The sequence below is a fragment of the Sorex fumeus genome, unplaced genomic scaffold, assembly GCF_029834395.1.
Source record: "Sorex fumeus unplaced genomic scaffold, SorFum_2.1 ptg000081l, whole genome shotgun sequence".
In the NCBI taxonomy this organism is placed as follows: domain Eukaryota; kingdom Metazoa; phylum Chordata; class Mammalia; order Eulipotyphla; family Soricidae; genus Sorex; species Sorex fumeus.
The window spans coordinates 14,747,079-14,764,920 of NW_026606138.1; the positions used below are offsets into that span (position 1 = coordinate 14,747,079).

General features: G+C 43.9%; 1 protein-coding gene across 1 annotated transcript in view; it reads right to left on the minus strand.

Moving 5' to 3' along the window:
* MINDY2 (MINDY lysine 48 deubiquitinase 2) overlaps positions 1-17,842 on the minus strand; it is a 70,823-nt gene that overhangs the window by 13,815 nt on the left and 39,166 nt on the right. Inside the window, exons 3-4 of the mRNA XM_056130696.1 lie at positions 17,518-17,582; positions 9,249-9,407 (exon numbers count right to left, since the gene is read on the minus strand). Of these exons, the coding sequence (XP_055986671.1) occupies positions 9,249-9,407; positions 17,518-17,582 (224 nt within the window). The remainder of the gene's footprint in view (positions 1-9,248; positions 9,408-17,517; positions 17,583-17,842) is intronic.

Genomic DNA, 17,842 nt, shown 5'->3' on the forward strand with positions numbered 1-17,842 from the left:
ATTTGAAAAACTGCAGATTCAGCAGCAAACTAAAATAGGTGGCATGTACTTTCACAAAGTTTATAGTCTAAAGACAAGTGCTAAACATTAAATGAGTCTGGCGATGTAGCTCAATGGCGGAACATCTGCATCGCATATATTAGGCTCTGATCCAAAACCTGGCATGGCAAAACAAGCAAAAAAACCCCACTAAACCTAATAAGCAAAGGCATGATGCCCGACAAAGTTGAACACAATGCTACAGAGCCATTTTTTTCATTATACTATAGTATTTGAAACTGTAACATACCATGATACACTGATTTATTTGAATTTTTTTTCCATTTTGGAGCTATAACAAATAATATCACTATACTGTTCTTTGTTTTTGGGTTTTGTTCCTTTTTTGGGGGGGAAGCACACCAGTTGATGCTCATAGGTTACTCCTAGCTCTGCACTCAGGAATCACCCCTGGAAGAGTTTGGGGGACCATATGGGGTGCTGGGAATTGAACCCAGGTCAGCCACATGTCAGGGAAATGCCCTACCCATTCTAATATCACCCTGGCTCCCCTCCCTCCCTCCCTTCCTTCTTTCCCTCCCTTCCTCCCTCCCTCCCTTTCTTCCTTGGTGGTGGGAGGCAAACACACTGCTGAGCTCAGGGCTTACTCCTGGCTCTACTCAGGGATCACTCCTGGCAGGGCCTGGGGACCCTATGCAGTGCCAGACCAGCTGCATACAAGGCAAGCACCTTAACCCTATACTATCTCTCAGGTCCAGCTATGACAATTCTTGTACAGTATCCTATCTGTACATCAAGAGCTTCCTAGCATCTCACCTTTTGAACTGTGGGATGCATATGGGGGTCATATATGTAGCCCTCTCCTCGATTTGCTCAAGCGGCCATCAGTAATGTCTCCATTGTGAGACTTGTTACTGTGTCTGGCATATCGAATACGCCATGGGGAGCTTGCCAGGCTCTGCCATGCGGACGGATACTCTCGGTAGCTTGCCGGACACTCTGAGAGGGACAGAGGACTCGAATCTGGATCAGCCACGTGCAAGGCAAACGCCCTGCCCTACCTGCTATGCTATTGCTCCACCCAGGGGTCATATCACTTTAAAAATTGGTTTTAAAATAAATTTATGACTTATTATCAGTAAATGTTTAATTTGGATACCTATCTTGTATATTTGTGTGTGTGTTTGTGTGTGTGGCAGGGTGGCTGGGGCCATACCAGGCAGAGTGTAGGGATTACTCCACGCTCTGTGCCGGGAATAGAACTGTGGCATGCAAGGCAAGTCTTAACCCTGTACAACCTGTCCAGCCTATGGAACTATTTTATCTTATTTCTATACAGCTATCTTATATACCTATATATGTAGGGTCATGTAAAAAATTTTCAGTTGCAAAGGGGTTGAGAGTGGGGCAAGTTTAATGAGTCCCGTGACAGGCATTATGACTTGCCAACTGGGGTATGCTTATTCTCATCCAAGTAAACAATGCCCAAATGCTCCTCAATGTTGGCCCATTTACAGTTATGCGTGGCAAAGGAGAACTTCCCCTTTTTTCCCTCTTTATCATTTTTGGACCACAACCTGCAACGCTCAGGGCTTTCTCCTGGCTCTGCACTCAGTGATCACTCCTGCTGGTACTTGGGGGGGGGGGGGGGGGGGGGAGCCGTATCGAATGCCAGGGATCAAGCACAGCTCTGCTGCATGCAAAGCAAGTGCCCTGCCTGCTGCACTATCGATCCAGTAAGAATTTCCCATGCTGCACCTCTTCTCTACATCCAGCATCATCAGGTTTTTAAATACCAGCCACTCTGTTCTCGTATGGTGATATTTTCATTTTTTTTTTTTTGGCTTTTTGGGTCACACCCGGCGATGCACAGGGGTTACTCCTGGCTCTGCACTCAGGAATTATCCCTGGTGGTGCTCAGGGATGGTGGGAATCGAACCCGGGTCTGCCCCACCCGCTGTGCTATTGCTCCAGCCCTCATTTTGGTTTTACTTTGCATTTCCCTATTTCATATTTACATTTGTCTGGATATTCATTCTGATGAAGTGTCCCATAATTTGCTCCTTTACTAGGTTGTCTTTACTGCGGAAGAGGGCACACCCTACAGTGCTCAGAGGTCTCTCCTGGAAGGGTGCTAGAGACGGAACTGGGTCAGTCATGTAAAGACAAATGTCCTACCTGCTGTATGATCACTCTGGTCCCAGAACTTTAGCTTTTATTAAAGTATTTATTATATTCACTTTCAATTTTAACACAGCAATACTTTTATAGGAAATAACATAGAAAATAAAAATGTATGGTCATTCAGATTACAAGCATATGAACACACACACACACACACACACACACACACACACACACACAAGAACGTTTTCACAAATACTTCCTGGCATACATCTCCACTGCTAACACTGAATGCTGCTCGTGTTACAGATGTTAAGACATGAGGTAACTTCTGGAAATATTTGAGGATGGGGCTGGCTGCAGAGACACCAACAAGCATAGCAGCAGCAATCTCAGTCCCACCTCAATGTCCTCTGGAAAGGGAGAGGGAACTGAGGGTGACGTGAATAGACAATGCTTAAGGCGATACTTAATCAACCATGTCACGAATGCACCTAAACATCCAGGGGGCGGCTGCAGAGAGCTTGCAGGCTGACCAGTGTGCAGAGCCAGGCGGAACACCTTCCTGGAGCGGGCAGGAAAGCCCCTCAGAGCCGGAACTGTCCTGCTCTGTGGCTGCTGATTTGCATTTTCCCAAAGGAACCAGGGATCCTCTGTCACACACTGGGGACCTCCTTTGCACACGGATGTTCTGGGTTCTTGGGGCCCTCCGAGAAAACCAGTGGGACCCCATGGTTCTGAGGTGAGCAGCTGAGGACTCAGGGGGCACTGGCGGGCAGTGCGGCTGCCTGGCGCCTGTGCTGGGCATCTGAAGAGGGAGACGAGCCCTTGACCCGAGGGCGGGGCTGGGCGCTGAGTCCCCAGACGCTCGGCTGCTGCCCAGGAGTGGCCTGCTGGCGCAGAGCAGCGGCCGGCCGTCTCGTCTCTGCAGCCCATTCATTTCCCTTCCTATTTTTAATATATGAATTTAGGGCTAAACATGTCCCTCTAAAAGCTTTCTAAAATTTGATTTTTGTGAATTTACCTTCTGATAATTCCATCTGGCATTTCTTTAAATTTTGCTGGGGCAAGCAACATGAAGTAAGACTGTCATATGAGATGAGTAGCAGAAGACTGCCAAAGGCCAGGCTGGGGATAGCAGGGACCCTGGGGACTCTGGCTGCAACACTGGATGCCTGAAAACAATTCTACTATGAACAGCTTTGCAAATCACAGTGTCCTCAAGATCAAAAATTACAGGGTTACAAAAAAAGGGGGGGCGGAGTGGAGCGATAGCACAGTGGGTAGAGCGTTTGCCTTGCATGCGGCCGACCTGGGTTCGATTTCCAGCATCCCATATGGTCCTCTGAGCACCGCCAGGGATAATTCCTGAGTGCAGAGCAGAAGTAACCCCTGTGCATCACTGGATGTGACCCAAAAAGCAAAAAGCAAAAAGCAAAAAAAATAAATAAATAAAAAAAAAAATTACAGGGTCAGAGCATTTGCCTTGCATGCAGGTGACCCGAATTCGATCATCCCTGACATCCCATGTGGTCCCCCAAGTACCACCATAAATAATTCCTGAGTACAGAGGCAGGAGTTACCTCTGAGCATTGCCTGGTGTGATCCAAAAAGAAGAAAAAAAATTAAAGAGGAAAAATTAAATAAGTAAACCTCACATGCTTTGATCTGGATTTAGTTCTTGATTTTTGTTGTTGTTTGCTTTGGGGCTGGGCTCATTGGGGAGGCTGGAGGCTGGGCTGGCTGAGCACAAGGCCAGTGCCTCACCCTCCTGGACTGTCTCCCAGCACTGACTGAGTTTTTGGTGCAGTCTCTCTCTCCTGCTTCTACTGATGTTTAGATCAACTGCATCATTGTCAGAGAATAACCTTAAAGTGTTAGAGTTGCTTTATGGCCCAGTATTAGGCGAATTTCTGTAAATTTCCTCAGCATTTAAAAAAAATATTTTTTGTGTGCCACACCTGGCAATACTCAGGGCTTACTTCTGCCTCTGTGCTCAGGTATTACTCCTGGCGGTGTCTGGGAGACCAGTGGAGTGCCAGGGATCGGACCCAAGGTAAGCAAGGCAAATGCCTGACCACTGTACTATCATGCCGGCCCCTACCAAGCATGTTTAGAAGAATCTATAGTCAAGTTCATTAAAACACAAGGAAAGACTAAGAAAATGTCATGAATAATGAAGACTAGGAAGACATATGATTAAATGATAACCCTAGAATGATTTCTGGAATTCAAAAAAATTAATGGAAAAACCGAAGAAATGTGAATGAAGATTAAAATTTAGTTAATCATAATGTACCACTATTAAATTTTATTGTTTTGATGCATATACCACGGATATGTAAAATTAAAGGAAATAGAATCAAGAACATATGCAAGAATATACAGGAATCCTGCAGTTTCTTTGTAACTTCCCATAAACCAAAAATTATTAAAAAGACTTACTGAAGAATATGATCATTTGGTTTTCCTTTCTTTCTTGCTTCAATGAATTATAGAGAAAGGTAAATTAAAGTCTTCTAGGAATAGAGTGACGGTGCAGAGAGGCAGAACACAGGGCATGTTACTGGCCTTGGACATGGCTGCCACAGCATCCCCAGTACCTCATATGATCCACTGAGACTGCAGAGGGATTCCTGAGCACAGAGCCAGAAGTAAGCCCTGACCAATGTTGGGCATGGGCCACCCAACTTCCCACCCAACCCAAGAAAAAGATCTCCCAGTACAATGATGTTCCTTCTTATAAATCTGTTAAATTGTTTTCTGTACTTTGAAGTTGTATTATCAGTAAATTAATTTTGGGTTGGAGTGACAGCACAGCGGGTAGGGCATTTGCCTTGCACGTGGCCGACCTGGCCGACCCAGGTTCGATTCCTCCGCCCATCTCGGAGAGCCTGGCAAGCTACCGAGAGTATCTCGCCTGCAGAAAAGCCTGGCAAGCTCCCAGTGACGTATTCGATATGCCAAACACAGTAACAAGTGTCAGAATGGAGACATTACTGGGCCCACTTGAGCAAATTGATGAACTGGAGGACAGTGACAGTGACAGGGAAATTAATTTTATTTTTCATTGTCAAAAACTAACCTTGAGTCTTTGTGATAGTTGCCACAAGTCCCAAGATTGAGCAGTCAATGAGGATATTTACTTTCCATGTGTCTTCAGAAGCATACATTAGGTAGGGAGAGGGCATACCAGGCATTGCTTAGGGTCATTCCTACCTCAGCTCTTCTGCACTCAGGAATTACTCTTGGTGGTGCTCCAAGGACCATACTGGATGCCAGGGATTGAACCTGGGTTGGCAGAGTACAAGGCAAGAGCCCATCCCACTATAATACCGCTCTGGCTCCCGAGCATATAAATTTTAAATTATTATTATATCTTCTTGGCAAACTAAATATTCTATCCCAGTAAAGTTTTCTGATTTAAGATCTGTCGTTTCTGACACTGCTGTATGTACACCAGCTTTTTTTGATTGTATGACATCTCTTTGCCCTGTTTTCTTCATTTGTAATCTTTCTCCATAATTTCAGGTCTAAATGGCAAATAAATATATGTTTAATTCTGCTTCAGGTCCACTATATTCTGACACATCTAGTCCTATTTATCTTTACCATAATTGTTCATTTATCACATCTGCCATTCTCGCTGTCCATTAGACTGATATTTTTTTACCTCTCCTCTCTCCTGCTTTTGGCCTGCAGGGAGTATTCGGGGACCCGGAGCCCTCCTCACCCTGCCAGTATTTGGCCCACTGGGCCAGTGGATCAATAGGAGGGTCCATTCACGGGCCTGAAGATGAGGTACCACTCAGCCCCTCGAGTGTGGGGGTCACCAAGGCCTCTTGGGGATGCTCAGGGAAGCTGTGGGAACTGAGTCTCAGCTGAGGGGTGCGGGCATGTACCCTGACACTGTCTTGTGCTCCAGTCCCACCCTGTTGTGGGCTGACTGATTTTCCTCCTTCGACTAAGTTACCTGCTATGCTTCTTATTCTTTCCATAATCAGTCTAAAAGAGAGTTTTCCAAAGTACATTCTGTAACAATGAAAGTATTCCAAATCTGTGTTCCCAATAAGGTATCTGTCAGCCACATGTGGATACTGAGCAACTGAACTTGCATCTCAAACAACTCAACTTCTTTATTAAACTTAACTGGCCATACTTGGGTCTATGTCTGAAAAATAAATTGTAGACATGATAACATCTCCCCCTGCCATATCAAATTAATTTTAGTTTTTAGAATGTTTCATTATCCTTTTAATATATATTATTTTTGCATATGTTATTTTTTTAAGCTTGTTTTGCTTTTTGGGTCACACTCAGCTCTGCTCAGGGGCTACTCCTGGGGCAGGCGGGGGAGGGGGACCACAGGTGACACCAGGACCTGGGCTGGCCGTGCGAGACAGGCATCCTCCCCGCTGTACTACCTCAGCCCCTGGCATAGTTTCTCAAACCACAGAAGATATTATTTTATATGATTTGACATCATATTAGTTTCCCTCTATTCATCATCATCTGGAACCACATGGTTCCAAAATCTTGTTTAGAACTTACATTAATGCTGGTTTGCTGCCAGCAAATCATCTAAATTTAATTAACCTAAAATGACTTTACTTTGCTCCATTCTTGAAAGATAATTTTGCTGAGAATTACAAGTTGACATGTCATCTTTCAGCACAGAAATACATTATTTTCACTGTCACTTGGGTTTCTAGTGTTGCTATTATAGATAAGACTTCTATTATCAATTGATAATGGAGAAATACCATTTTGTAACTGAAATGTGATCCGCACCATACAGAGAACTGTTAATTTGTTTTATTTGGGGGCCACACCAGACTGTGCTCAGGGCTTCCCCCTGGCTCTGAGCTCAGGATCATTCCTGGTGGGCTTGCGGGACCATAGCTGGTGATTATCAAACACACATGGCCGCATGCAAGGCAAGCACCCCACTCCGGCCCAAGAACTGCTCTTTCTTTGCAAAATAATCATTTACAGAAAAGACAATCAGATAAGAAAGAATTAATCAGCTTTTTCAGAGGTATTTCACATAGACATATGAATTTCAAACTTTTGCCGTTTTCTTTTCTTTCCACACAAAGCAAGTAAAAAAAGATAAAATGCACAAATTTAAAGCCCTTACAAGTGTTTGAAAACTACTGCAGAAAATTACAGAAAGTCTAATGAATAATGCGTGTCCCACATAAGAATGCTTTTTTCTTTAAACAAATGAATCTAACTGCTTACTAGATACTACAAACATTAGTGGCAAGATGTAAATTCAGTTTTTAAGAACTCCGGCTTAAGTTACCCAGGCTGTCAGCTTATTCTCAATCTCCCATTGCCAGCTTTATGACCCAACATAACTCTTTTTTTTTTTTTGGTCACACCTAGCCATGCTCAGGGGTTACTCCTGGCTCTGCATTCAGGAATTACTCCTGGTAGTGCTGAGGGACCATATGGGATACCAAGGACTGCACCTGGGTCAGCCGCATGCAAGGCAAATGCTCTCCCCACTGTGCTATTGCTCTGGCCCCCATAATTCATCTTGGATGTATAAGCTTCAAGGCATTGTTTAGTCTTTTTAGTGATATTCTCAGAGACACAGCGCTGAAACACACACACAGATACATGGCTTACACAGAGCCACCCTCTCACTGCCAAGAATATCATTTACTTTTGACTATAAACAGAAATGAAAAAATGCCTCCAACTTCTTGTTATTATGATCTTTCTCTCTCTCTGAATGAGCCAAATGCAGAGCCAGGAGTAACCCCTGAGCACTATGAGGTGTGGTCCAAAAAACAAACAAGCAAATAAATAAATAAATTAAAAACTGGCTCAAGTGATAGCACAGTGGGTATGGCATTTGCTGTGCATGTGACCAACCTGGGTTCAATCCCCGGCATCCCATATGGTTCACCGAACACCACAAGGAGTAATTCCTGAGTGCAGAGTCAGGAGTAAGCCCTGAGCACCGCCAGATTTGGTTCTGCCCCAGCCCTCTCCCCAAATAAATAAATAAATAATAAATAAGTATAAAAACTATACAACTCTTAGAAGAAGATAAATCTTTGTGATTGGGTTATATAATGTCTTTTGGTTAAAGACTGGACGTCATGAGGCTGGAAAGATTGTACAGCAGGCAGGGTACTTGCCTTGCATATAGCTGACCTTGCCTGATCTCTGTCTAGAACTGCATATGGTCCCTCAAGAACTGCCAGGTTTGATGCCTGAGCACAGAGTTAGAAGCAAGGCCTAAGTGCTGGCGGATGTTGCCCCTCCCCCAAACAAAAAAATGACACCAAAAGCATAATAAAGGTATGTGTTGGGAGGTTGGAACAATAGCATACTGGAGAGAGTGCTTGCCTTGCATGCAGTTAACCCAGGTTTGACCCCAGGCACCCCATACGTTCCCCCAAGCACTCCCATGAATGATCCCTGATTACAGAGCCAGGAGTAAGCCCTGAACTCAGTTGGGTATGGCCCAAAAACCAAAAACCAAAGCAAAAAAAAAAAAAAAAAAAAAGAAACTTGTTGGACTTCATTAGAATTTAAAACTTCTGTTTTATGTTATTTTATTTTTTTTGCTTTTTGGGTCACACCCAGCAATGCACAGGGGTAACTCCTGGCTCTGCACTCAGTAATTACTCCTGGCGGTACTCAGGATCATATGGGACACTGGGAATCGAACCCGGGTTGGCCGCGTGCAAGGCAAATGCCCTACCTGTTGTGCTATCACTCCAGCCCCTAAAACTTCTGTTTTAAAGAGTAACATCTGCGACTTTATCTTCATAACTTTATTAACTCTGGGTAAAATTGCAAAAAAAAAAAAAAAGTCTTAATTTAGGAGCGATAGCACAGCGGTAGGGCATTCGCCTTACAAGCGGCCAACATGGCCGACCCGAGTTCGATTCCTCCGCCCCTCTCGAAGAGCCCAGCAAGCTACCGAGAGTATTCGATATGCCAGACACAGTAACAACAAAGTCTCCAATGGAGACGTTACTGGGCCCACTCGAGCAAATCGACGATCAACGGGAGGGCCTTTACTTTACTTTACTTACTAATTTACAAATCAATAAACTTCTACCACTTTGTATTTATATAATTTATAATTTTTTACTTACCTGAGGATCCACTAACCACCCATGGTACAAAGGAATATCAAGAAGGTCAAATACGATGCATTCAGGTGTATATTCAAATACTCGAACGCCAGTGAATTTCACATTTACATCCAAGCCTGTTTGAAGTTTGTGCAAAATTGCCATAGCATCACTCATATTCTAAAAACAGAAAGGGGAAAAGCAGTGGTGAGGAAAGTAGACAACAAAAAGGTATTTAAATACAGGTACAGCTCTAATTTTCATTTTATCCAATTTATTCATCCCTTCAGCAATTGTGTGTGCGGTTTGTTTTGGTAGGTTTTGTTGGTCTGTTGGTTTTGGGGTCATGCCCAGTCATGCTCAGGACTTACTTCCAGCTCTACACTTAGGGTTCACTCCTAGTGGGGCTCAGGGAACCATATGGGGTGCTGGGGGTTGAGCCCAGGCCAGCTGCGTGCAAGGCAAGTTCCTACCACCCCAGCCCCCCTTTACCAATTTTTTAAGTACATGATCTGTAAAAAATACATATATATCTAGTACAAATATGAACTTATTCACTATTTGATACAATAGTGAATAAAAAACAAAGTTCCTGATGTCATGCAACTCACATTCTACCGTAGAAGACAAATATCTAGGTATATCATATGAAAATAATATAGAATATTAGTAAGGAAAATGGAGGAGCAGGAAGCCCAGAGTGACAAGGGTGAGGAGCCTCTTTTCAATCAGGGGGTCTAATGACATAGGATTCTTGCCGAGGAGGACGCTGGTAGACACGGAACAGAGCTGAAAGCTGGGCTCTGAAGAGACCTGCACACACACATGTTCACTCAGCATAGTTCAACAGGGGCCCAGGTGCAAGCAGCCCTCCGCCCACGGACCGGTGAGGGACGGGCCAGTGTGCATGGTCCGTGCCGCCCAGCCCCCGGCACCGCCAGCCCAGACCTGGCACTGGCAGCCTGTGGCCAGAGAATGTTGGGATAGATACAGACATGGCAGAAAATGATTCAGCCTTGGGGCTGGAGTGATAGCACAGCGGGTAGGGCGCTTGCCTTGCACGAGGCCGACCTGGTTGGCCGACCTGGGTTCTATTCCCAGCATCCCGTATGGTCCCCCAAGCACTGTCAGGAGTAATTCCTGAGTGCAGAAACAGGAGTAACCCCTGAGCATTGCTGGGTGTGACCCAAAAAGAAAAAAAAAAGATTCAGCCTTTAAAAGGTCATCTGGTCACATGCTACAACCCGGAAGAAACTTGGGGACATGATGCTGAGTGCTATAAAAGGACAAACCAAGGATGGGCTGGAGAGGTGGCCGGCAGCAAAGCACCTGCCTGCGCTCAGACACTCACGAGTCCCCGACTTTGAGCTTCAGAACTGCAAAAAACATTAATAAGGCAAATATGTGGATTCTCATATGTGGTCCCATTTGGGGCAACCCAAATCGTGGAAAAATCACAGGAGTTACCGGGGGAGGGGGGGGGAAAATGGGGAGCTGCTTAATGGACAGAGTTTTTCCTGTTTTATAGAACAAAAATGCCCTACAGATCTCTCACACAACAATATGAGTGCTGTTAATCCTGCTAAAGTCACACTCAAAAATGGCTTTGGTTAAATTAAAAAAAAAATTTTACCATAATTTTTGTTTCCCTTTTGTTCTGGTTTGGGGTCCTGCGTGATGGTGGTTTGGAGCCAACCCTGGCCCTTGCACCAGCTCTCTGGCCTCTTAAGCAGTAGTTTTTTTCTTTTTGGTTTGTTTTGGGCTCCACCCACTGATGTTCTGGGCTTCGCTTTGGGTTCTGCACCCAGGGATCATTCCTGACGGGCCTGGGGGACCACACGGGGTGCTTGGGTTCAAATTTGGATCGGCTGCATGCACTATACTATCTCTCCAGCCCCCTACTTTTTTTTTTTAATTTTGGTGGTGCTAGGTTAGCCTAATTTTTTTTAAGAAAGAAAGATGCCATGAAAAGATATGTAGAAAGTGTAAATGTAAAGAATGAAGGAAAGACATCATCTGCAATTGTTATATATACTACGATTTCAACTGGTTTCCAATTGTGGCAATCCCATTTTGTAAAAAGACCTTTTACATGGAGACAGTAAAAAGACCAGTGGTTGCATGGGATTAGGAGGCAGAGATGTACAGGCAGACGCCAAAGGACCTCCAAGGCAGTTAAGCTACCCTGTATGATACTATGATGGTAGACACATATTACACACTTGCCAAGACCCACAGGCCATGTAACAGCAAGAGTGAACCCTAATGTAAAAGATGGGCTTTAGGTGACAATCATGTGCCAGTTCAACAATAAACATAAATTCTGGCACAGAATATTGACAGAGGAGGTACTGTGTTAAGAGTGAAGGAGGGGGAAAATGGGTAATACTGGAACTTTATATTTCTGACAATATGTGAACCTTTAAAAAAGGTCATTTTAAAAATGATACTTAAGGGGCCTGGGTTTGCCTCAGTGGCGGAGGAATTGCCTTGCATGTGTGAGGTCTAAGGTTTGATTCTTGGCACTCCCTACCATCCCCACCCCCAGCCCCCAAAAAAGGATGATTAGCAATCAAAGCAAAATACTGAGTTTAAAGAATCTCTGAGGAAAGACTACTATTATCATTTAAAATTTTATTTTGGCCACACTTGGCTGTGCTCAGAGCTTACTCCTGGCTCACTCCTGAGGGGAACAGGGTGCTGAGGATTGAGCTCAGCTCAGCTGTGCGCACAGCGAGCACCTTACCTGCTGCACTATTGTGGCAGCCTAAAGAATATTGTGGTTTTTTTTTTTTTTGGTCTTAAGGACACACCTGGTGGTACTTGGGGCTACTTCCAGCTCTGTGCTCAGAGTCACTCCCAGGGGTTCTTAGGGGACCATGCAGTGTCAGGGATGCATCAAGGTTAGTCATGTGCAAGGCAAGCACTTCAACCCCTGGCACCGTCTTCTCTAGCTCCAGAAATAACCATTGAGATGAAGAGGATACTACCACTGTCACTGTCCTCCCATTGTTCATCGATTTGCTCGAATGGGCCCAGTAACATTGTGAGACTTGTTACTGTGTTTGGCATATTGAATATGTCACAGGTAGCTTGCCAGGCTATCACGCCGGCTTCCAAGTGCAAAAAATCTGATATGGAATAAACATCAGGGACTGGAGAGACAGCACAGGGGTTAAGGCCTGAGTGCTGCAAACGGCAATCTCAGTTGATCTCTGGCACACACAGGGTGCCCTGAGCACCACAGGAGTGATCCCTGAGCACAGAGTCAGGAGTAAGACCTAAGCAGTGCTGGCTTGCCCCAACACAAAACAAACAAACAAAATTAGTTTAATCCTGTGTCCAAGAACCAGCAAAAGGTTCATAAAGCTAGACCGAAACTGATGGAGTACAAAGTGGTGGGAGATGAAGCCTAACAGACAAAAGTCGGATCATAACTACTAATTGGCCCAATTAAAGAATGAATCCACCCACAGTGGGCTCCATAAACAAGGTCACACAAGCTACACTGAGGAGTATTTGCCAGCACTTGTCTAGGGCCAGACACTTAGCTCAGTGGGAGGGCACATCATCTGCATACTTAAGGTCCTGGGTTCATTCCTTGACACCCACACAAACAAATCCCATTTTCCTACACATTTTAATACATTAAATATGGACATACTTAGAATTCATCTGCCTCACAGGCATTGGGAGGGGTGGGAGGGGGCATATATTGGGGTTCTTGGTGGTGAAAAATAAGTATTGGTGAAGGGAAATGTGTTTGATCATTGCATGACCGAGAGACTTAAACCTGAAAGCTTTGTAACTTTTCCCACAGTGATTCAATAAATAAATTTTAAAAAATGTATATGGACATACTTAGAGAATATACTTAGTGGCACAAATGAAAGGTAAAACATAAAATCAATACATTTACTGAATCCCACTGTTAATGAGATCCTGCTACATATGGAAAATACAAAATAGGAGCAGACTATAGTCTACCAGTGGAGCTCTTTACTCTAAGGATGAACAGGAAAAATTTATTCCTGTTGGAGGGAGAAGAGAACCTCCCAGGCTGTGGTCAGGAGGTCTAGGGGCTCCACCATGACCTTAGCCAAACAGGCCATAGGTTCAACGCGAGAGCAATGCTTTGAGGGTGCTTAAGTTCAGGGTTTACTGGGGGGCCTTCAGGGCTGCCTTGGGGAGCCTGTGGGGCTTGGTCAGCTTGGTCAGCCTCCATGCCAGGTTGAATTTTTGGTTGCCACTCACCCAATTTTCCTTTTTCTAAGCACTGTACTATCTCCTTGAAACTTTGATTCCTGTAATACAGCAGGAAGTCGTGAACACTGTACCCCCCCCTTGCCCCGAAATATAAAAACACAACTATACATAAAACCACAGAAATGATATCTTTGGGAAAATATTAACAACAGTGAGCAATTTCAGGACTACACATCTACTACTACTGGATTTTTCTTTTTGGGTTTTTAGGCCACTCCTGGCAGTACCACTTGGTGACGGGGAATTGAATCTGGGACTCTTACATGTACTCAGCCCCTGAGCTGTCTCTTTCTGCACCCTATTTTTTTTCTTGTATATCTGTTGAATTTTTGGTTGCCACTCACCCAATTTTTCTTAGGCATATGATCTAATAGTTCCTGGAATCATGTTTACAATACAACTTCTGGCAAATTAAAGGGTTTTTGGTTTTTTTTTGCTTTTTGGGTCACACCCAACATTGCACAAGGGCCATTCTGGCTCTGTACTCAGGAATTACTCCTGCCAGTGTTCAGGGGACCATATGGGATGCTGGGATTCGAACCTGGGTCGGCCGCGTGCAAGGCAAACGCACTACCCGCTGTGCTATCGCTCACTCCAGCACCATGGCAAATTAAAGATTACAGTTCTGCATTTGTCCCCAAACTTAGGTTTAAATATCTGCTCACAGAAAATTATGAAAAAGAACATACTTTAACATCATGCCTATGGGATATAAAACATCAGCTTAGACTCTCATATCAGTTTGGTGTATACTGTTCTTAAAACTAATTGTAATTGAAACATGATACCTTATTACTGCTTTTAGAGTTCTTTTAAATATAGGGACTTTTTTTCTGGCATGTTTACAAGAGATGCAGACAGGGTAGAGAGATGGTCCCACGGGCTGAAGGTGTGTGTTGCATTCTGAAGGCACAGGCTGACCCTGGCATCATGTGGGTCCCAGCACCCTCCTAAAACTAGACCGAGTACCTCTCTGCCCCAAAAAGAAATGTTAATAGTTGTGTTTGTTTCAATTTTGAAAATAAAACTTTTGTGCCAACAATCTCCCATAGTCTAAATCAGTGTTCCATAGGCGACTCTGACTCCAGGGCGCGCGAGCAACCCAAGAAGTGGTTGGAGCCTCAGGCGCAACTGTGGCGTGATTGGCTGGTCCACAGACAGAAGATTTCTAGGAACACACTGAGTGATTTCCCTCCCTCCCTTCTTCTCTCCCTCCCTGCTTTCTTTTCTTTTCTTTTTTGTTTCTGGGCCATGACCAGCTCTATTAGGAGGACTACTCCTGGCTCTGGGGCTGGAGCAATAGCACAGCGGGTACGGCGTTTGCCTCGCACGCAGCCGAACAGGCCCAGCAGAGTTTGATTCCTCCGCCCCTCTCAGAGAGCCCAGCAAGCTACCGAGAGTATCTTCCCTGCACAGCAAAGCCTGGCAAGCTACCCGTGACTTATTTGATATGCCAAACACAGTAACAAGCTTGCTTAAGCAAATCGATGAACAACGGGAGGACAGTGACAGTGACTTCTGGCTTTTACTCTGGATTCACTCCTAGAGGTGCCTAGGAGACCATATGGGATGCTGGGGATCAGCTCAGCCGTGTGCAAGACAAGTGCCCTACCCTCTATACTGCGAGTGATTAATTTTAGAACAAGGGCAGGGAGGCCAAATAACTTCGGAAATCTTAGGTCTAGATAATCTTTTTTTTTGTTTGTTTTTTGGGTCATACCCGGAGATGCACAGGGGTTACTCCTGGCTCTGCACTCAGGAATCACCCCTGGCAGTGCTCAGGGGACCATATGGGATGCTGGGAATCAAACCCAGGGTCAGCTGTTTGCAAGACAAACGCCCTACTGCTGTGCTATTGCTCCAGCCCAGGTCGAGATGACCATATGGAATTATATCCTCCAGCTACAAAATAGACTTGAAGCAAAATACTGTTAACAATTGCAAACATTCATCAGAGTTTCTCAGTAGTGTTCAAGAGAAATAAAAGAATTTTAGGGTTGACAGGAAACTGTCATATGTAAATTCCTAACTTCAAGTGTTTATATTCATTAAAACATCTCACCAATTACAAAATCTGATATACAATTGACATATAAATGATGTAAACCCCAGTTTATGCTATGGGGCTGGAGCCATAGCACAGTGGGAAGGGTGTCTGCCATGCACGAGGCCGACCCAGGTTTGATTCCCAGCATCCCATATGGTCCCCCGAGCACCACCAGGAGTAATTCCTGAGTGCAGAGCCTTGAGTAACCCCTGAGCATCGCCGGGTGTGACCCAAAAAGAAAAAAAAAAAGAAGAATGAAGTCTAAAATGGTGATGTAGAAAGATTCTAGAATCATCCTTTCCCAGGGAAACACTGAATTGATAGTAAAATACTGTTCATTTCCCTCTGGAAAAAAAAATGATGTAAACTGAACCTTATAACTTTAAGTATCTTTTACTAGTTTTATATATTAGATGTTAACATAAGATTTCATTTGCTAAAGAGACTTGTGTTGCTGAAAATATGTGGAAATCACTACAACAAATTCCAACAGAATTTAAATAACAGCATACTAATTTGGTTTTAACTATCTACTTACACAGTGAAACATTATGTTGGCTTTTAGATTCTATTAAGGACCCACATTATCTGAACATCTGAATTAGATAACTTTGCAATGCTGAAACTTTGCCAATTCAGTACTGCTGATGTTTTGTAAAAGACTAATTGAAAATAAATTTACAAGTTCCAGTGATCTCTATTCCTTGGCAATACTTCCACTATAGGAATCTGGTTCCTGGAGCTGGAATGATATAGTACAGCAGGCAGGTGCTGGCCTTGCATGTGGCCAACCTGGGTTTGATCCCCAGCACCATGCATGGTCCCTTGGGTCCCGCCAGGAGAAATCTCCAGAGCACCAAGCCAGGGGGTAAGCCCTGAGCACCTCCAGGTGTGCCTCCAAGCCCTCTCCCCCCCCAAATAAATCTGGTTCCTGTTTGCCTTCATAGAACACTGACGAAAATGAAGCTCTAGTCACTTCACCCAGCTCTGGAAATGCTGACCTGCTAACCTCTCCCTTATCACAGAACAAAATCTGAAGAACAAGCTAAGAAAATGGGCGCATTAAAATTATGTAAGAGCAGATTTCATCCTGACATTATTTGCTCAATTTTCATCTAAATACAAAAAATATAAATAAAACGAGAGACATGAATGGATGGTAAATTTGACTTGAAAGTCAATTTTTCAATTCCATGAGCTAAAAATGCTCTTTAACATTTTTAAAAAGTTGTAAAAAAAGAAAACAAAGAAAATGCCTGCACAGCCACTGACAGAGACCAACAAGTGCACAGGTTAGAGACTATACATTTTTTTAAATTGTTTCTTATTTTTCAATGAATCACTGTGAGATAGTTACAGACTTATACACTTTCGTGCTTACGTTTCAGTCATAAAATGATCGAGTACCCGTCCCTCCACCAGTGCCCATTCTCTACCCCAATGTTCCCAGTATCCCTCCTACCACTCCCCCCATTACCCCCTCCCCCGCCTCTGTGGCAGGCGGATTCCCTTTAACTCTCTCTCCTTTAGGGTGTTATGGTCTGCAATGCAGGTGTTAAGTGGCCATCATGTTCGATCTATAGTCTACTTTCAGCACACATCTCCCATCCCAAGTGGGTCCTCCAAGCATCCTTTACTTGGTGGGTCCCTTTTCTATCTGAGCTGCTTTCCCCCCAGCATGTGAGGATACCTTCCAAGCCGTGGAGCAATCCTCCTGGTCCTTATCTCTACTATCCTTGGGTGTTAGTCTCCTATTTTGTTACTTTATATTCCACAAATGAGTGCAGTCTTCCTATGTCTGTCCGTCTCTTTCTGAATCATTTCACTTAGCATGATACTCTCCATGTTAATCCACGTATATGCAAATTTCATGGCTTCATCTTTTCTAACACTGCACAGTATTCCATTGTGTGGAAGTACCAAAGTTTCTTTAGCCAAGACTATACATTTTAATATAACAAAAATTGTGTCTATTACCTGCTCATAGTTTAAACGTTGAATTTCTGAAATTTCTTTTGGCTTTGCTTCAAGCATGTAATCTCCTGTAAAAAGAAATTGTGAAGTTGCCTTTTAGAAATATTATTTTCTGATTAAAATATTAAAATACTTGCTATATAAAACTGAGAGTCTCAATTTTTTTGTTTTTGTTTTTGTGTCACACCGGTGGTGCTCAGAACTTACTCCTAGTTCTGCAATAGGGGTAATTACTAGCAGGTTTAAGGAGCATATGAGGTACTGGGGATCAAACCCAGGTCAGTCGTGTGTAAAGCAAGTACTCTGCCCATTGTACTATCACTCCGAT